The sequence below is a fragment of the Crocuta crocuta genome, unplaced genomic scaffold, assembly GCF_008692635.1.
Source record: "Crocuta crocuta isolate KB4526 unplaced genomic scaffold, BGI_CrCroc_1.0 scaffold48, whole genome shotgun sequence".
NCBI lineage: Eukaryota > Metazoa > Chordata > Mammalia > Carnivora > Hyaenidae > Crocuta > Crocuta crocuta.
In genome coordinates this window covers 3163411-3185004 of record NW_027533089.1, presented here as the reverse complement: position 1 = coordinate 3185004, position 21594 = coordinate 3163411, and the positions used below count along the sequence as shown (strand labels likewise).

General features: G+C 38.6%; 1 protein-coding gene across 2 annotated transcripts in view; it reads right to left on the bottom strand.

The window, feature by feature from the left end:
- Positions 1 to 20814, bottom strand: part of DBT (dihydrolipoamide branched chain transacylase E2) — a 59027-nt gene extending 38213 nt beyond the window's left edge. For both annotated transcript variants that reach the window (XM_077746197.1, XM_077746196.1), the window contains exons 1-3: positions 20764 to 20814; positions 15202 to 15325; positions 10661 to 10736 (exon numbers count right to left, since the gene is read on the bottom strand). In XM_077746197.1, the coding sequence (XP_077602323.1) occupies positions 10661 to 10736; positions 15202 to 15325; positions 20764 to 20814 (251 nt within the window). The remainder of the gene's footprint in view (positions 1 to 10660; positions 10737 to 15201; positions 15326 to 20763) is intronic.
- Positions 20815 to 21594: the final 780 nt, after the last annotated feature.

Below are 21594 nucleotides of genomic sequence, written 5' to 3'. Positions count from 1 at the left end.
TTTATTTTTGAAAGACAGAGAGACAGAGAAAGAGCAGGGGAAGGTCAGAGAGAGAGGGAGACAAAGAATCTGAAGCAGGCTCCAGGCTCTGAGCCGTCATCACAGAGCCTGATGCAGGGCTCGAACTCACAAGCTCCAAGATCATGACCTTAGCCGAAGTCAGCTGCTTAACTGACTGAGCCACCCAGGCACCCCTTAATGCACTATTTAAACTAAGTTGGTATTAACCCAAACTACATTGTTTTCATTAAGCCACAGGGCAATCAATAAGAAAGTAACTTAAAGTTATATATAGTAAAAGAAACAATAAAATTAAAATGGTACAGTAGAAATATCTATTTATCACAAATGAAGGCAGTAATGGAGAAATACATGAACAAAAAGCACATAAAACATAGAGAAGACAAACAGCAAAATGGCAGATGTGAATCTTACCTTATCCATAATTACATTTTATGCAAATGGCTTAAAGATGCCAATAAAAGACACAAATTGGAGGGGCGCCTGGGTGGCTTAGTCGGTTAAGCGTCCGACTTTCGCTTAGGTCATGATCTCTCGGTTCGTGGGTTCAAGCCCCGCGTCGGGCTCTGTGCTGACTGCCAGCTCAGAGCCTGGAGCCTGTTTCAGTCTGTGACTCCCTCTCTCTCTGACCCTCCCCTGCTCACGCTGTCTCTCTCTCTCTCCTAGAAATAAATAAAACATTTAAAAAAAAAAAGACACAAATTGGAAAAATGGATTTCAAAACATCATTCTACCACATGCAATCCACAAGAGAGACAAATAGGTTGAAAGTAAAAGGACACACACAAAAAATATCATGCAGGAGGGGAAGACAGTGGTGGAGTAGGAGGACCCTAGTTTCACCTTGTCCCACAAATAAGATTAGATAACTATCAAATCATCCTAAATACCCCAGAAATCAATCTGAAGACTGACAGAACAAACTCCACAACTTACAGGTGGAGAAGAGGCCACATCGATGAAGGGAGGATGTGCAGAGTCATGGTTTGGGAGAGAAACAGATCAGCCATTGCATGGAGGAGGGAGCCGCAGTGGCAGAGAAGGGTTAGAGACAGACTATCACACAGGGGAATGCATGGGGAAAACTAATTCGCATAGCAAGTGGCTTGGAAAGTGAGATGGGCTGAATTTTGGGAGCTCCTGAAACCAGAGGGTCTTAAAGCCTGGAGTTTTAAAGGTCAACAGGCTTGCCTCTGATACAGTCTGAAGGCATTGGGGCTGCTCTTAGAGAGAAGGCAGGGCAAACCATCTGCAGACATACAGCATGGAAACAGTGACCTTAAGAGCACCTGGGTCACAAGGTGGGAAGGTTATTTGTTCATCTCAGAGTATGTCCCAGAGAGGGCAGCATTCACAGAGAGAACCCTTAGGAAACAAAAGAATTAACAGGTGCCATTTCCCTCCCCCACTGCTCAACAAAAGCACAGGACCACCTGAAGGAGGCAGTGCAGTGCTGACACTCAGAATTTAGCTTGCTTACAGAAAGTCCCACACCCACCACCCCATGCTCCAATGGAGCCACCCTTTCTTGTTATTCTTGCCTCAGTGCCAGCACAGTGGGCCGCATCCCCAAGAAAACCAGCCCAAACCCCTACCATCACTGTGTCTCCCAGTCTGGGAGCTTGCAAAGCCTCGGTTCCAGCAGTGGTGGCAACAGGTCTCATTGCACAAGCAGACCAGAGCACATCTAGTTAAAACATACCACAGTCCGGCCAGGGACCAAACAAACACTGCCCACAACAGACAAAGAAAGCTTCTGGAGACAATTAGCCTGAAGGATAAAAGGGCCAGAATAAAACAGCAGAGCACATTCCACACACATTGGAGAAACTCCCAGAAGCACCAGGCCCTGTGGAATAGAGGACACTACATGGCAGGTCACTACAGGACCTCTTCTTTATAAGGCCATTACCCTCAAGAACAGGAGATGTAGCTGACTTTCCTAACACAAAGAAACAGGCACAGAGACTAAAACAACATGTGAAGACAGAGAAATGTGACCCAAATGACAAAGCAGGAAAAAAGCTATGGCTGGAGATCCAAGCAAAAGATATACAAGTAACATGCCTGATGGAGTGTTTCAAGCAATAAACATAAAAATACTTATTGGATTTGAGAAAAGAAATCAAAAAGGACCAGTCAGAGATAAAGAGTACAATAAGCAAGATTAGATGCACATTTAATACAATGTACAGCAGGCTGGAAGAAGCAGAAAAATGAATTAATGATCTAGAAGACACAGTAATGGAAAGTAATCAAGCTGAGCAACAGACTTAGGGAAATCAGTGACTCCATCAAACATAATAACATTCGTATTATAGGAGTGCCAGAAGAAGAGAGAGAAAAGAGTGCAGAAATTTATTTAGAGAAATATCTGAAAATTTTTCTAATCTGGGGATGGAAATAGATATCGAGATCCAGAAGACACAGAGAACCGCCCCCCCAAAATTGACAAAAGCAGATCCACACCAAGCTGGCAAAATACAGTAATAAAGAAATTTTAAAAGCAGCAAGACAAAAGATAGTAACATACAAGGGAAATCACATAAGGCTATTAAAGGATTTTTCAGCAGAAACTTTCCAAGCCAGAAGAGAGTGGCATGATATACTCAAAGTGCTGAATGGGAAAAATCTGCAGCTAAGAATACTCTATCCAATAAGCCTATCATTCAGAATAGAAGGAGAGATAAAGAGTTTTTCAAATGAACAAAAATTATAGGTGTTATGGCTACTCAACCAGCCCTGCAAGAAATATTAAAGGGGTCTCTGTGTGTTTTTGTCTTTTTTAAAAAAAATTTCTTTTAATGTTTTATTTATTTCTTGGAGAGAGATAGAGAGAGACAGTGTGAGCAGGGGAGGGTCAGAGAGAGAGGGAGTCACAGACTCTGAAAGAGGCTCCAGGCTCTGAGCTCGCAGTCAGCACAGAGCCCGACGCGGGGCTCGAACCCACGAACCGCGAGATCATGACCTAAGCGAAAGTCGGACGCTTAACCGACTAAGCCACCCAGGCACCCCTAAAGGGGTCTCTTTGAATGGAAAGGATAGACTGAGAGTGAAGGTATAAAGGCAGGAAACACAAAAGCAGTAAAAATGGATACTTCTGTAAAAAAAATCAGTCGAAGTACTCACAAAATATAAAAGGCTATAAACTATGACACCATATGCCTAAAACATGGGGAGCAAAATGTGTTCAAATGACCATTAATTTAATATAGACTGCTATACACAGAAGATGTTATATACAAACCTAATTGTAATAACAAATAAAAAAACCACTAATAAATATGCAAAGAATAAAGAGAAAGAAATCCAAATATATCACTAAAACCCCAGCAAACCATGAAAGAAAGATAAGAAAAGTTCAGGGAAAATTTTCAGAAACAACCACAAAACAAATAATAAAATGATGAAAAACATATATCTATCAATAATTACTTTGAATGTAAATGGGCTAACCATGCCAATCAAAAGACACCGGGTGACAGAATGGATAAAAAAACAAGACTCATCTATATCCTGCCTACAAGAGACTCATTTTAGACCTTAAGATACCTGCAGGTTGAAAGTGGGGATGAGGAAACATCTATCATGCAAATGCATGTCAAGAGAAAGCCGGAGTAACAATACTTATATCAGACAAAATAGACTTTAAAACAAAGGCTGTAACATGAGACAAAGAAGGAAATTACATAATAAGAAAGGGGACAATTCAACAAGAAGATATAACAACTGTAAATATTTATGCACTTAGCATGAAAGTACCCAAATACAGAAAACAGTTAATAACATAAAGAAACTTATCTATACAATGGAATACTACATGGCAATGAGAAACAATGAAATCTGGCCATGTGTAGCAACATGGATGGACCTTAAGGGTGTTATGCTGAGCGAAATAAGTCAGGCAGAGAAGGACAAATATCATATGTTTGCACGTATAGGAGGATTGGGAGGAACTTAACAGAGGACCATGGGGGAGAAGAAGGGGAGAAATGGTGGGGGAAAGGGAGAGAGGCAAACCATGAGAGACTCTTGAATGCTGAGAACAAACTGAGGACTCATGGGTGTGTGTGGCAGGGGGAGGGAGATGGGCATGGAGGAGGGCACTTGTGGGGATGAGCACTGGGTGTTATGTGGAAACCAACTTGACAATAAACTATCTGTAAAAAAAATAAATAAATAAAATAACATAAGAAACTAATCAATAATAATACAATAATAAATGGGGACTTTAACATCCCACTTACACCAATGGACAAGATCATGTATACAGAAAATCAATAAGGAAACAATGGCTTTGAATGACACTCTGGGCTCATGTATTTAACAGATATATTTAGAACATTCCATCCTAAAACAGCAGAATACACAACTTTTTCAAGTGCACAGGGAACATTCTCCAGAATAGATCACATATTAGGCCACAAAACAAGCATTAACAAATTCAGGAAGACTGAAGTCATACTATGCATATTTTCTGATCACAATGCTACGAAACTAGAAGTCAACCACAAGAAAAAATATGGAATGACCACAAATACTTGGAGGTTAAATAACATGAATGGGTCAAACAGGAAATAAAAGAAGAAATTTACAATGTACATGGAAATAAATGAAAAGGAAACCACAAGGTCCAAAGCTTTGGGGATGTAGCAAAAGCAGTTCCAAGAGGGAAGTTTATAGCAATACAGACAGACCTACATCAAGAAGCAAGAAAAATCTCAAGTAAATGATCTAATCTTACATTTATAGGAGCTAGAAAAAGAACAACAAACAAAACTGAAAACCAGCGGAGGGAAGGAAATGATATAGATTAGAGCAGAAAAAAATGATATAGAAACTAAACAACAACAAAAACCAAAACCCACAATAGAACAGATCCATGAAACCAGGACCTGGTTCTTTTGAAAAAAATCAATAAAATTGATAAGCCTCCAGTCATATTTTTTAAGGCAAAAAGAGAAAGGACTCAAATAAATAAAATCACAAATGAGAGAGAAGAGGTAACAACCAACACCACAAAAATAAAAACAATTATAAGAAAACATTATGAAAAACCATCTGCCAACAAACTGGGACAACCTGGAAGAAATGAGTAAATTCCTAGAAACATATAAACTACTAAAACTGAAACAACGAAGAAACAGAAAACTTGGACAGACAACCAGCAAAGAAATGGAATCAGTAGTGAAAAAACTCCCCCCAAACAAAAGTCCAGAACCACACACCTTCACAGGCAAGTTCTACCAAACATTTAAGGAAGAGTCAATACCTATTCTTTTCAAACTAGTCCAAAAAAACAGAAAAGGAACGAAAACCTCTAAACTCCTTCTAAGAGGCCAGCATTACCTTGGTACAAAAAAACAGATAAAGACTCCACTAAAAAGAGAAGTACAGGCCAATATCGCTGATGAACACACATGCAAAAATGCTCAACAAAATACTAGCAAACCAAATCTAACAATACATTAAAAAAATCATTCACCATAATCAAGAGGGATTTATTCCTGGGTTGCAAGCATGGTTCAATATTGCAAATCAATCAACATGATACATCACATCAATAAGAAAAAAACGTAAGAACTATATGATTGTTTCAATAGATACAGAAAAAGCTTTTGACAAAGTACAATATCGATTCATGATAAAAACCCTCAACAAAGCAGGTCTAGAGGGAACATACCTCAACATAATAAAGGCCATATAAACAGCTAACATCGTCCTAAATTAGGAAAAACTGAGAGCTTTTCCCTAAGGACAGGAATAAGATAAAGATGCCCACTCTCACCACTTTTATTTAACATAGTACTGAAAGTCCTAGCCACAGGAATCAGACAACAAAAAGAAATAAAAGGCCTCCCAGTTGGTCAGGAAGAAGTAAAACTTTCACTATTTGCAGATGACATGGTACTATATATAGAAAATCCAAAAGACTCCACCAAAAAACTGCTAGAACTGATGAACGAATTCAGTAAAGTTGCAGGATACAAAATCAATGTACAGAAATCTGTTCCATTTCTATACAGCACTATTGAAGCAGAAAAAAGAGAAATGAAGAAAATAATCTCATTTATAATTGCAAACCTAACCAAAGAGGTGGAAGACTGGTATGCTGAAAGCTATAAAAACTGATGAAAGAAAATGAAGATGATATAAAGAAATGGACATTCCATGCTCATGGATTAGAAGAATATTATGAAAATATCTATACTACTCAAAGCAATCTATATATTTAATGCAATCTCTATCAAAATACCAACAGCATTTTCCACAGGAGTAGAACAAATAATCCTAAAATTTGTATGGAGCCACAAAAGACCCTGAAGAGCCAAAGCAATCTTGAAAAAGAAAAGCAAAGCTGTAGGGTTCGAAATTCCAGTTACATTACAAAGCTGGAGTAACCAGAACAATATGGCAACTGGCACAAAAATAGACACATATTTCAATAGAACAAAATAGAAAATCCAGAAATACACTCACAATTATGTGGTTAATTACTCTTTGACAAAGCAGGAAAGAATATTCAATGGGAAAAAGACAGTTGGTGCAACAAATGGTGTTAGGAACACTGGACAGGTACATGCAAAAGAAGGAACTGGACCACTTTCTTACACTACACACAAAAATAAACTCAAAATGGATTAAAGACCAAAATGTGAGACCTGAAACCATAAAAATCCTAGAAGAGAACATGGGCAGTTACTTCTTTAACATAGGCTATAGCAACTTCTTTCTAGATATGTCTCTTGAGGCAAGGGAAATAAAAGCAAAAATAAACTATTGGTACTACTTCAAAATAAAAATCTTCTGCATAGTGAAGGAAACAACCAACAAAACTAAAAGACAATGTACTGAATGGGAGAAGATATTTTTAAATGACACATGTAATAGTATCCAAAATATATAAAGAACTTACAAAACTCAAAACCCAAAAAACAAATAATCCAATTAAAAACAGGGCAAAAGACATGAACAGACATTTCTCCGAAGACATCCAGATGGCCAACAGATGCATGAAAAGATGCTCGTCATCACTTACCATCAGGGACACACAAATCAAAACTACAATGCAATATCACCTCACACCTGTCAGAATGGGTAAAATCAACAACACAAGAAAAAACAGGTGTTGGTGAGGATTGGAGAAAAAGGAACCTTCATGCACTGTTGGTGGGAATGCAAATGGTGCAGCCAATGTGGAAAACAGTCTGGATTTTCCTCAAAAAGTTAAAGAATAAAACTACCCTACTATCTAGCAATCATACTACTGGGTATTTACCCAAAGGATACAAAACACTAATTCAAAGGGATACATACACCCTCTGTTTAAAGCAGTACTATCTATAATAGTCAAGACATGGAAGCAACCTAAGTGTCCACTGATCAATGAATGGATTAAGATGATGTGGTATATATACATATAATGGAAAAAGCCATAAAAAAGAATGAAATCTTGCCTTTTGCAACAACACAGATGGAGCTAGAAAATATAATGTTAAGTGAAATAACTCAGTCAGAGAAAGACAAATACCATATGATTTTACGCATATGTGGAATTTAAGAAACTAAACAAATGAGCAAAGGGGGGAAAAAAAGAGACACAAGCCAAGAGACTCTTAATTGCAGAGAACCATCCCATAGTTACCAGAGGGAAGTCGAGGGATCAGTGAAACAGGTGATAGGGATTAAGGAGTGCACTTGTTGTGATGAGCACCAGATGAGAGATGTAACTTCAAATCACTACTTTGTACACCTGAAACTAACATAACACCGTATGTTAACTGGAATTAAAATAAAAATTTAAAAAAAAAGAAAAAGCATATACCTAATACATATCACCATACTTACACCATATACACCCACCACACATATATTACACACACACCACCAGACACCAAACTCACATCACACATATACCACACATGCCCTACACATATACCACTCATACCACACACGCACATGACCCACACAACACACACAAAATACACAAATACATGTATCTCACTAACATACAGCACACATATAACCAACACACAAGAGACAAAACTCACATAACACACACAACAAACCTGTAATGCAACAGACACACATTTCACAAATATATTATCCATACACCATGCATACACACCACACAGTCACACATAAAACATACCCAACACACACACCACACATAGATTACATGCACAAACACAAATACTGTACGTATTTGTACACTCACACTCAGCATATACCACTGCACATAAAAAAACACTTCATACATACCCAACACACACACCACACATAATTACATACACCACCACACACTCCACACACACAACACTCACAAAATGCATAAACTACATACAAAATCAAGACATATACCACATTATTGTCTCATAAAAATCATGCATTTAGCACATACACATCACACACCACCACACATTTGATAATACATACAAAACACACATACCACACACACACACTAAAAAAATCATGCAAACATTAACCCACAGCGAGTTGGGAGTGGCTGTACCAGAATCAGACTAAATTGGCTGTACTAATATCAGACTAAGTTGACTTTATGATGAAAGGACATATATAATCCAAACTTTTGTTGTGGAAGTTTATCAAAGACTTTTTGAAATTGAAGTATTTTTCTTCTTTATCCATATATTTGCTCCTACAAATTCTAAGAATAAAGGTTTTACTACCACTTATATAAACATGTCACCTTCTGTTAAATCATGTTTGCTGATACATTCAAATTTCTATTCTCTGTGTATAGCACAGAATTCTGCTTTTTAGCATTTTACAAACTGTATTACAACACAGATTTTTTTCCCCTTGAGCTGAGATTTATAGATATTAAGCTAGAGAAAAAGCACACAGATTCAAGAAAGCTGTTAACATTTCTTAAAGAACTTCTAAGAGCATCTGGGTGGCTCAGTTGGTTAAGCATCTAACTTGGGCTCAGGTCATGATCTCGCATGAGTTAGAGTCCTGTAACGGGCTCTGCACTAACAGTGCAAAGCCTGCCTAGGATTCTCTTCTCTCTCTCTCTGCCCCTTCTCCACTTGTACTCTCTTTCTCTCTCTCTCTGCCCCTTCTCCACTTGTACTCTCTTTCTCTCTCTCTCTCTCTCTCAAAATAAATGAATAGACAACAACAACAAAAAAGAGCTGAAAAACTTTGGTCCAATATGTTTTTTTCATTTAACGAACTATTAATTTTCATTAGGAATGAAATAATCTCCTTTTCCAAGAACCTTAAAACCTTATGTCAAGTAAATAACTCTAGAGAATTAATACAAGGTAGAAATTAAGAAATGTGAAAAAAAATCATCTACAAAGACTAGTCTTGGTCTTAGAAAGAATGTATCAGTAACTTAAACGTCCATAATACTTTGCAGATTTTAAATGTATTTTCTATACATTACATTATTTGATCCTCAGTAACCCTCGTGAGGTGGCAGGGTAAGTACTGTTACCCTCATTTTAGACATTGAGAATCAAAGGCTCAGTAGAGACAAAGTGAGTCCCAGGCAAGATGGCTCAGTTTCAGAGGCAGGCTCTTCCGGTTTGAGGTCCACTGCCGTTTCCTAAATCTCACTGTGCCACCAGACATGTAACTGCAAGGCACAGTTATGCCCTTATCCTTTTGTAACTTACAAGGCAATAATAGGGAGAGATAGAAAAGAATGTTCAGGTGGCTGAATCAGATTCTTGAGGGAATCTTCAATAATGTAAGACTACGGTGACAGAGTATCTATTTATTCATCTTAACTGCTACTTCGATACCTTTAAAAATCAGTTCCCTACCCAGAAGTGTTTGTTTTTTTCTTTTTTTCAAAAAGTGAAAGATGGTAAAGAGGCAGAAGGAGGACTAAGGCAGTAGAGGGTTTTTTACTTCTGTTTCAAGCCTTTTTCTGAAAAATGTTTAGCCTTTTCAAAACCTATTTTTTGATTGATACCTGTTGGTATTATATTTGAACCTATTTGAAAAATATAGGCAAACTGTCAGGGAATGGTGAGTTGAATGTACTTGCATTCTTACGGTAAGGACAGCTTAGACTCTATTATGATTTTGAAATAGTTTGGAAAGAAATAGTAAGTTCGTACACAAATGCCATTCAAACACCTGGTCATACCAAGTTAACATCTGTTACAGGTTAATTTCTAGTTTTTAGCAGATGGGGTGCCTGGGTGGCTCAGTCCGACTTTGGCTCAGGTCATGATCTCACGGTCTTTGGGTTTGAGCCCCACATCAGGCTTTGTGTTGACAGCTCAGAGCCTGGAGCTTTCTTCAAATTCTGTGTCTCCCTCTCTCTCTGTCTCTCCCCTGCTCACACTCTGTGTCTCTCTCTCTCAAAAATAAACATTTAAAAATTTTTTTGAAATTTCTCTTTTTTAGCTGAAGTGATGGGTGGGCAGTAAAAAATTTTTTAAGAGAAGAAAACATAATTTTTAATAACTTACATCAAATAAAATATCCTGATGTATGATAAATTGTATTAACATATTAGCAATACAAAGTAACTTACTGCTTTAAAAAAGAAAAAAAACACTGTTAAAGAAAGAAGCTTCTCAACTCAAATAATTCCTACTTATTTTGGCACACGTTATTTTTACATTGACTGAAAATATTTTTCAGAATAACTTACCATTCCTTAATAGTTACTTCTCTAATCCCTTCTCCAATGTCTGAGAGTTTGAATTGAACAATCTGTCCCTGCAGAGCTTCAAGGAAAAAGGACAAATGATCTCATTAAATACGTAATATATTTCTAATAGATACTTTTATAGCTAAAATTAGAAAATATTCTCAAGCAGAAGCAGATACTATTGCACTTCACAGACAAAAAAGCATTTTATAATTTTTAAAAGCATAATTGTCATTCATAACCATCAAAGATTTAAATAAATTATTCAGGGGGCGCCTGGGTGGCTTAGTCGGTTAAGCGTCCGACTTTCGCTTAGGTCATGATCTCGCGGTTCGTGGGTTCGAGCCCCGCGTCGGGCTCTGTGCTGACTGCCAGCTCAGAGCCTGGAGCCTGTTTCAGTCTGTGACTCCCTCTCTCTCTGACCCTCCCCTGCTCATGCTGTCTCTCTCTCTCTCTCCTAGAAATAAAAAAAAATAAAATAAAAAATAAATAAATAAATAAATAAATTATTCAGTGTCACAGACCTACTGATACTGCCACAGCACTTACATTTTACAACTTCCAAAATACTGTTCCTTTACAAGGGTACAGAGGCCCAGCGAGCTGAATATCCATGTTTTCTGTTATTAAACTGTAATAACCATTAATGTACCTCTCTTAGATCTCTTCTGACTTCACATAACTATTCTCATTCTTCTTAGTGCCTGACGATCAGGCAGGTCCACATCTAGAAAACCTGATGAAAAATTTTATCTGTCCAAACAACGTTCTGTCAACTTACCATTAAATTTCAGTCCTCTTTCCATTTTTTACCCCTTTTTCAATTTCTACCTTCAACTCATGTATCAATTAGATGCAGATGATACTTTATGGTAATTATTCCCAAGAGAAAGTATTTCTGGTCAACAGAAAGCATGTCTGGTTCCTCTCACTCTTCCGTGGGACACATGGCTCTGAACTGACTCAAGAGTGCTCCTCGAGGGGCGCCTGGGTGGCTCAGTCACGGTTCAGGTCATGATCTCACGGCTCGTGAGTTCAAGGCCTGCGTCCAGCTCAGAGCCTGGAGCCTGCTTCAGATTCTGTCTCTGTGTCTCTCTGCCCCTCCCTGTTGGCACCCCGTCTCTCTCTCAGATATAAACAAACATTAAAAAAAAAAAATTAATAGGGGCGCCTGGGTGGCTTAGTCGGTTAAGCGTCCGACTTTCGCTTGGGTCATGATCTCGCGGTTCGTGGGTTCGAGCCCCGCGTCGGGCTCTGTGCTGACTGCCAGCTCAGAGCCTAGAGCCTGTTTCAGTCTGTGACTCCCTCTCTCTCTGACCCTCCCCTGCTCATGCTGTCTCTCTCTCTCTCCTAGAAATAAAAGAAAAAAAAAACCATTAAAAAAAATTAATAAAAAAAAAGGTGCTCCTCTATCTTTAGACAGCTGTTAATCAAAATTGCTTATAAAACACACAACAAGCTGATTAAGGTAGTAAAATTTTCTTTAATAAATATGAGGAGTCAGTTAATGGTTAAGAAATACAAATACATTTTTGATATGGAAGTATTAGGTACCTCTTGTTTCTTCTCTATCTAGTAAGTTGGGTCCTTTCACAGCCTGCTGTTCATAGTATAAACTAGAACCTTTCTGAAAAAATAGTTTGGTGTTAAGTATCAAAAACTTCTAAAAAAATAAAAAAAGAGGGGTGGCTGGGTGGCTCAGTCAGTTAAGTGTCCAACTTCAGTTCAGGTCATGATCTCATGATCTCACAGTTCACAAGTTCAAACCCTGCCTCAGGCTCTGTGCTGACAGCTGAGAGCATAAAGCCGGCTTCGGATCCTCTGTCTTCCTCTCTCTGCCCCTCCCCCATTCATACTCTCTCTCTCTCAAAAATAAATAAACATTAAAAAAAAAAAAAGCCCTTATCTTTGACTCAATAAGCAATTTTACCTTTAAGGCTTTTCTCCCCTGAGGAAATAATTAAGATAGGTACAAAAAGATTTGGGCTCAAGAATAGTTATCACAGAGTTAAAATGAAGACCTGGAATATCAATCTAAGTCACCAAAAACTGACAAGTAAATATATTATGGCACTTCTATACAAAACAATATTACACAAGGAACATGTGCAAGAAGAACATGGAAATATTGTGCACAGTATGGTCAGGGAATAACACACAACTCCGTATGGCTGAAGATAATATATGTGACAAGAAATCAGCCCAGATTTAAAAAGGCTTTCTTTGGGGTGCCCAGATGGCTCATTTAGTTAAGCATCTGACTCGCAACTTCAGCTCAGGTCATGATCTCACAATATGTGAGATCTCTCTCCTCTGCCTCCCCTGCTCGTACATGCACTCTCTCCCACAAAATAAACTTAAAAAAAAAAAAGACTTTCTTTGCCATGCCAACGTGAGGTGTATGTAATTTATCCTAAAGGTAATCAGGAGCCAGTTTTAAGTAAATATGGTCATAAATATTTTGCAGCTGCTCCCATAAGACATAGAGTCTGATTCACCACTAGTTAAATCTATGCTGGCATATCACTTGCTTGCACAATAGAATATAGAAGTTGTACAAATTCTGGAGCCTAGACCTCAAAGGGCCTTGCAGCTTCTTACCCCTCTTGGAATACTGCCTCGAGATCCCTGAGTATGGAAGCCTTCTAGTCTACTGGAGGATGAAAGGCTACATGGTGGAGGAATAACATGCTCCACCCGAAAGCCAGCACCACTGTCAGACGTGTATGTGAGACCATCTTAGACCCCCCAGCCCAGATGCTCCTCTAGCTGAATACAGCCATATTAGCGAGTTCAGCAGAGTGAAACCAGCAGAGAGGCACCCAGGTAACCCTGAGAATACTGAGAAATAATAACTCATTGTTGCTTTAGGTCACGAAGTTGTAGACAGAGTTGTTATTCAGGAATAATAAACCAATAGGGAGTACATCTGCAATTTCAGATCTGTAACTTGAGATCTGTAGTTTAGAAACAAATCTCTCTGGCAGGAATGTAATGGATGGGGTTGGGGAGGAGGGGACAGACAAAGTAGTTAGGAGGCTACTACAGGTAAGAAACGGTAATATATTTATATATTTTCAAATCTGTCTAAAAAAGAGAAGACAAATTTAAGAATCACGTAGGATATAAAATTAATAGATCTGGGTAATCAATTTGATGTGAAACAGGAATCAGGAAGACTCCAGGTTTCTAGCTTAAATATTCAGAGTGAGGGGATATAGGAAAGAATATATCCAGAGCACCAAAACAGTGCCTTGGCAGATAGTAGGTGATCAATAAATATTTGTGTTAAATGGATATATTCTCACAACAATACTATGAGTTAGATATGATGATTAAACTCATAATACAGATGATGAAATAGAAAGAAATTAAGTAACTTGTTTAAAGTTACACAGCTAGTAACTGATAGACCAAGAACCCAAAGCTCAAGATAAGTGTGCAAAGTGTAGAGCAGGAAGTTGGAATTTCTGCTTGAATGACCTCTATTTTCTCTGAGAAGGGAAAAGATCAACTTTTAAAAATAAAAATCTGAGCCTGGGTGGCTCAGCTAGTTGAGCGTCTGACTCTTGAGCTCAGTTGTTTGAGCATTTGGCTCAGGTCATGACCTCAGTGTTGTGAGATCAAGCCTCTGATCAGTCTCCAGTGGGTGTGAAGCCTGCTTAAGAGTCTCTCTCAATCTTGCCCACACCTTCCCACATGCATGTGTGTGCATGCACAAGCTCTCTGTCTCTCAAAATAAATAAAAATAAAAATAAAATAAGTAAATAAATCTTTTTAAAAAGTGGTGAAGACAGGGTTTATATATCTTAGGATGTTGTGAAAGATGACCTATAAAAGGCATAGAAGGACTGACTAATCTCAGGGGTTGGATCTGCCCAGAATTCCCCCATTTTTCACTGCTAGCACAGACTAAGGCACCAAGTATCTGTCGAAAGCTTAACGATGTAACAGAAGTCTAGGGTTCATTATCAAAGTTCTAAATGGAACATTGGGGAAAAAAAGTTTTAGTGCACTTGCCAGATCTAATACCTGAAGCCTCAAGTTCTTTACAGAGGGTAGAAAAAGATGGGAGAAAGGTAATTAAAGGTAAAAGTCCGGGAACTTTCTGCTTTTAGAAGCACCTCAGGCTGGTTTTATCACACAATCTTAACACAACAGACTGAGGTACATGTTTCATCCACTCAATAATACAGTGACAATACAAGGATACATTATTGTTTGTTTTATATTGTGTTGACTGCTAAGTCAATAACTGACCTGACTATTGCACTCAGCTGAGTCAGATGAAAAGAACAGGTGACCCAAGACAATCCATTTCCCACATTTGAAGACATAAGCATTAAGGGAAAGATGTGAAAGAGGAGAGGGGTCACAGAAAAAATATAAGAAAAGGACAGATTCGGGGAGAGCAAAGAGACCCAAGCTAGACAGAAAAAGTTAACTTTTTTTACTTCGATAAGTCTTCAATTACTTTTTAAAAAGTTCTGAGTAAGATACAAAACCTTATTTCACATGGGCTATTTTGAGATCATACTTACCAGCAGTTGTTTTTAGCAACTGATGTGGATGACTATACTTGAATGAAGTATAACCAAGGAAACACACATATTTTGGCTTCAAAACATGAACATTACTACAGGTTTGAAAGTAGCGAACACAAATCTAAAGATGGGAAAACAAAAAAAGTAAAAGCTTTTATGAATGTTCTTGATGGCTTATCTCTGTAAGTATATATTCAGTTTCAAGTTTATGCTAAAAATGGAACAGTCATTATCAAAATACAAACAATATGAAATTATCTAGGCTAAAATCTGAACTGGCCAAAACCTGGTGTCAGGGACAATCAAGTTTATTAAGATTGGTTATTTCTTAAGTACTGTATTTCTGTTCAAGAAATCAAAGGAATTTGAACTCTAGCACCCAAAGAACATTTTGTTGTTCTAGTATTTCATAAAATTATATCCTTGGAGTCAGATTTATTTATGTGCTTTTGATCCTTGTCTAAAATTTCTTATAAAAGTAAAGAAATTTTAACAATGTATTCTGTACAAACACATCACTTTGTAAGTATAGTTCAGTCATTAAAGACTTCCTAAAATAAAACTTAAAGAATTCAAAACTGACTTTTATTATCTAAAGACACTGAAAAACATGTACAACGCTGTGCAGAAAGGTTTCCTTACTGGAATTTACAGATGACTCTTTAGATGCAACTATTTTATATAATATCCTAGACTAATGTATGACAATATATAATAGAAATAAGTGGGCCTGAATTTATTTAACTTAATATATTAAAACCTAAATGTCTGAAAGGTAGACTATTTTATTTTGAAAGTTAATATTTCAATGTTATTAATACCTGGTTAACTACATCACACTTTTAAATGTAATGTATAGAAATTTTTAATCTTCTTAATGTATCTAAGAATACTGTCATGTACTTAAGATTTTTTTTACTAATGTAGGAGTTACTTTTACTTAAAAATTACTTTATCGTAATGTACTTTATACTTTATACATTAGCCCTTAAAAGTTCAAAGTTATGTTATAGTACACGGTATGTTTTACAGTCATATTATAATATGTATTTATAAATAAGAATTTTGTTCTTTTTCTGACAGCAAATAATATAAAAACAAATATTTGGTTTACTGATAGGAATAATACGTTTAACTTACTATGTGATATTTCACCATAATTTCCAAGCTGTTACTGATTTCTGAAGGCAAAGAAAAACTAAAGATCCCCTTTCTAAAACACAAATAATCTTAGGGGCGCCTGGGTGGCTTAGTCGGTTAAGCGTCCGACTTTCGCTTAGGTCATGATCTCGCGGTTTGTGGGTTCGAGCCCCGCGTCGGGCTCTGTGCTGACTGCCAGCTCGGAGCCTGGAGCCTGTTTCAGTCTGTGACTCCCTCTCTCTCTGACCCTCCCCTGCTCACGCTGTCTCTCTCTCCTAGAAATAAATAAAACATTTAAAAAAAAAAATAAAAAATAAAAAATAAAACACAAATAATCTTAAATCGTGCATCTTAGTTTTATTTTAAGAGCTAACCTGAAAACAACTAATCTTTATAATATCTGTATTTTATTCTTATTAACATTGGATTAACATTCAAATCTAACTCAAATTGATAGCTTAAAATTTAGCAGATTGTCAAAGAATGCTTTCTCCCAAGCCCCCATTTTTTGTGTCTTTCCTTTCTCCTTCAACTCCCATAACCCTGGCTCTTGGTTGACACCAAAATCAAAGATGTAAATCAACCTTTGCTTCATCAGACATTCATAAATTTAATTTAGGGCCAGTAAATGGAAGTTTTGAATTACACAGGTTCACCTTGATTTGAAAAAAAATAGTTCTTTTAAAAGAACTTTGAAAGAAAATTAAACTAATAGAAGGTCCTACCTTCAACATCACAAGTTTTATTGAAGATCTACTAATCAGGCAAAGGGGGCATAAACTACCAAATATTTATTGAATGCCTACTATCTGCTGGGTACTTTAAAGGTCTTTAAATGCACCATCTTCTTCTCATAGTTATCTTCTTCTCATAGTTATCGTCTAGAATAGGCATATAAGTCCTCTTTAACACATGAGAAACGAATGATCAGAGAGGTAAAGTGATTTGTCCAAGGTCCCATGGCAAACAAAAGGCAAAATTCAGCTCTGAAACCAAGTAAATTTGACTTCAAAGCCAAAGCTCAATCACAAAACATTGTTATAAGTAGGAGAAATAATCCCTGCTTTCTTCCTACGTTGGACAAATAATCCCAATAATCCCTGAATTTATGAGCTAACTGAAACACACACACACACACACACACACACACACACACACCTGCATGGGCGTGTATGCTCTATTTTTTGTAATAAGTATCGGCAGCAGGTGTTAGAGGAATTTAAGCGTAGAGTTTTGTGTTTTGCTTTGTTTTTTCCCAGTTGGTTTGACCTAGGAAGGCCTCTTGGAGGAAAAGTTGAGGACTTGCATCATAAGTATTAATAATTAAAGAGCAGAAATGCACTTTTAAGGCAGAGGAAACAGCATAAAGGAACTGCTGCGGGAACTTGTCTCCAGGGGCACTGAATGGCTTGATCAAATTTATAAAAGGGAGCAGTGTAAGTGGCTCAAGGGCCAAATTATTGATGACTGTAAATGTCAAGTTAAGGAGTTTGAACTCCTACACTATAGGTTGTTGGAGAAAAAGGATTAAGAAATTAATCTAGTTGCAGTTTGTTGATTAGATTATAACAGATAAAGCCAAGTAAGAGAGGAAAAAGAAAGTAATATAGTATTTAAGGCATGAAAGAACAGGCTCCTGAAGTGATTTGTAGTGGAAAAAGAGAAAGCAACTTAAGTGCAACAGGAATTAAGTCATAAACAGCAACTAAATGGATTAAGAGAAGGCTAAAAAACATGAATGAAGTTGCTGAATGGAAAGATAAAAAAGCAACAGGAGGGAGAAAGAGAAAAAATAATTTTTCAAGTCAAAAAATATATTTTTCCTGGAAGCAGAATATAAAAAATAGGAGATGAAACAAAGGTTTAGCAGACTCAAGTAAGGAAATAAATAATAATTAAACAGGCATTTGTTGAGCACTCCTGAAAACAGGAATCGTGCTGGGCTTGGGAATTCAAAGCTAAGTAAGCTACAGAATACAGTCCCTGAATTCAAACTGCTTCATTACAGGAAGACAGTAAAACAGAAAAATTCAGGGTTAATTCAGTATAAGTTAATTAAGAGTCAAATGCATGTAGGTAGAGAACAAAATAGGTGTTAATTCCTTCTCTTATGGAACATACAGTCCATGCCTTCAAAGATAAAGACAAGGACATTGGTGATTAGGACATAGTGTTACAATGGGAGAAACAGAGTGTTAAAGGAACCCAAAGGAGGGAACCTACCTGGGGAAAATGAACTTGAAGTAAGATCTAAGGGATTAGTAGGAGTAATCCAGAGGATGAGGTGTGTTAGGAGATGAGGCCATAGGGAAGGAAGGCAAGAGTCTTTAAAGCAGAGGAAATACATGTGCAAAGGTCTGGAGTCTGGAGTCAAGAGAGAGCAGTGTGCTCAATTAACTGAAGTTCAATACAGTTCCCGTGTAGTTTAGTATGGGGTAAGGGTGAGGGATGTGTCAGAGTGGGGGGTTGGGATGGATAAACTTCAGCAAAAATGAAGCCTGAGAGATTTGGAAAGGTCCAGATCATACACTACCTCATAGTCTTGTAAATTTTGGACATTTTGCTGAGGGCAGTTTTAAGCAAGGAAATGACATTCTCAAATTTGTGGCTTACTTTTTAAGGTCATCCTGGCTACACTATGGAGAATGGGTTGGAGAGCCACCAGATTGGAGGCAGAAAGTCCAATTAGTCCTTACCCTGGACGGACCAGGATAGCAGCAGTTAGGGGCACGGCAGAGAATTATAACTATATTTTGGAGACTTACAGGCTAGAATCAAAAGAGAAACAGGTTTGAGGGTTTAGTTCTGGAACCTAGAATCCGATGTGCTACTGAGGCATTACGGCAGACACTGTGATGGGGCTACAGCTAGCAACAAGACTGCTTGTGCTAGCTGTGGCCACGTGACATAGTCCTGACCAATGAGTCTGACCACCCCTTCTCCTTCCTGCCTTGAATATGAAGTTGTAGCAGCCCTCTTGTAACCATCTGGAAAAGGCCACATGACTTGCTGAAATGACAACCTTGATAAATATGAGCCACTTAACCCATGCCAGCTTCCATCGAACTTTGGGATGCATAGATATTTAATTTCCCATTTATTGGCTGGGCTTTTATTATTTGCAGCTGAAAAATACTTAATATGTATGTATGCAATTGGAGATTCCCAGGACAGTAGAATATATATGGGACTGGAGTAGAGCTGGCTTGAAGACTGGGGAACTTTAGGAATCATCAGCACATAAATGGCAACTAAATTCAAAGTGGCTGAAATAGTCCAGAAAGTGCCAAAAGTGCTGAGGGCCAAAGTCAGAGCCCTTAGAAACACCTATACATATTTAAAAGTTGGCAGGAAAATAGGAGATTAGGATGAAGTGGCAAACATAGAAGAAAAATATTAGGAAACTAGTGTTAACAGAAGCCAAACAAGGAGAACTCTCAAAAGAGAGGCCAACACCTAGCAAGGTACAAATCTCAAGTTACACAGTATCCTCTGAGAACTCCTTTCAGACCCCTGAGACCCCTCCTATGTGTTCATATAACTCTATAAAGTCCCATCATAGCACTTCTCAAGCTGTTATAATAGCTTGTTTATGTCTCTCTCTCTTTCCTCTGTCTTCCACCAAAAGGCTGAAACTACTCTGAGATGGCGGTGGTCTTATTCATATTTGCATCCCTAGTGGCTAGCACAGTACCTGGTACACAGCAGGCTCTTGACAAATTTAGTAAAATCAGGGGTCGATCACTGTTAAGACCTTAGGGAAGTGGGGTGCCAGAAAGTAAAACCCTGCACAAACAGGATGAAACACTATGATTACTAGTATATTAGGTGTTTGGTGCTAAAAGGTTGTTGAAAGGGGGGAACTTCAGGGAAGACAGTGGGGGGTCGGAGCTCTGGTGATAAGAAGGCTGGAAAGATACGTGGCGCAGACACAGGAGAGAAATACAGGTCCACAGATGACGTGTAAGCCTCTGCTCCTCGGAGGCAAGAGTCCATGGTGTTATGCTTTGCTTCATGGGTCTCTGCCTCTAGACTGTAAGTTCTCCGAGGCAGGGGTCGTGTTGTCAGTGTTTCGCACAGTGGGTGCTTAATGAATATATAGCTCCACATCCCCAGCGCGTATCATAATGCCTAGCACCTAGATAGAGCTCAATAAAACGCTAACGGGTGAAAGGCCAATTGAGCCTGGGTGGAGATAAATCTGGAACGCGAGCGAGTGGTCACAGAAGCGTGGCCAGGTAAGGGAGGAGTGGGTCTCCAGAGCCGTCCGCTCACCACCTTCTCGGCCCTTCACTTGGCATACATCCTTTTACCGCTCCATCCCGCGTGCCCATTCCGCGTGGCACTCGGAAGACAAAGTAACACAGCTCCCCGGGAATACTCCCGACACATCACTCCTTCCTGAACCCAACCGCTTACCAGCCGCCCAGCATTCCGGCTCCAGGTTCTCAGCACTCGCACCGCAGCCATCTTACCCGGAAATGACAAGCGCTCCGCGGTTGTTAGAGTTGTCTCCGAGGGGCGACCTATCGGGAGCCGGGAAACGCACCTCCCCCTGAGCGGCCAATGGCGAGGGACGGAACGAGCCTCCCACCTGACAGCCAACCAGCGGGCGGGGCGGGGCCCGACGGACACACCAGGGGCGGGGAGTCGCGCGCGGAGGTAAAGGAGCGTGCTGGAGTGGGGAGAAGCGAGGAGGCGTCAGCTCGAAGTTAATTTCTGGGACAAGGTTGGGCAAGCCTTGCAGTGTTCGCCAACGATCATCTTTTGAGTCCATGATGTGGAAATAGAGTGTGAAGGGACCACAAAGGAAGAGGACTTATCTGGAGAGAGTTATGGTGGAGACCTGAGGGATGACTTAGAAAATATCCCCTTTCAGCTTGTACTATAACCGTCGTGATTACAGAAAATGGGACATTTCTATACTCGGTGGCAAGACTCGGTGCCACTGAGTCACAAGTCTATGATGGAATACTACCCAGTGACCGATATTTCTTACTCCCACTGAGTGTTCTTGATTACCGAAATTGCCTTTTCAATGTTTTTGTTTTTTTTCTCTGCAGAAGATAAAGGTTACCCTAATGTCTAAAGTAAAGGTACATTATCTGTTCTTCTTAGAGAATGTTGTCAGATGCAGCTGCCCAGCATGTGCGATATATATCAGACATACAACTTTTATTTACTTGCTTCTTGGAGAAAGGTTAAATTCAGGTCAAGTTGGGGGAGGGAGGAAAGATCAGAGTATTGATA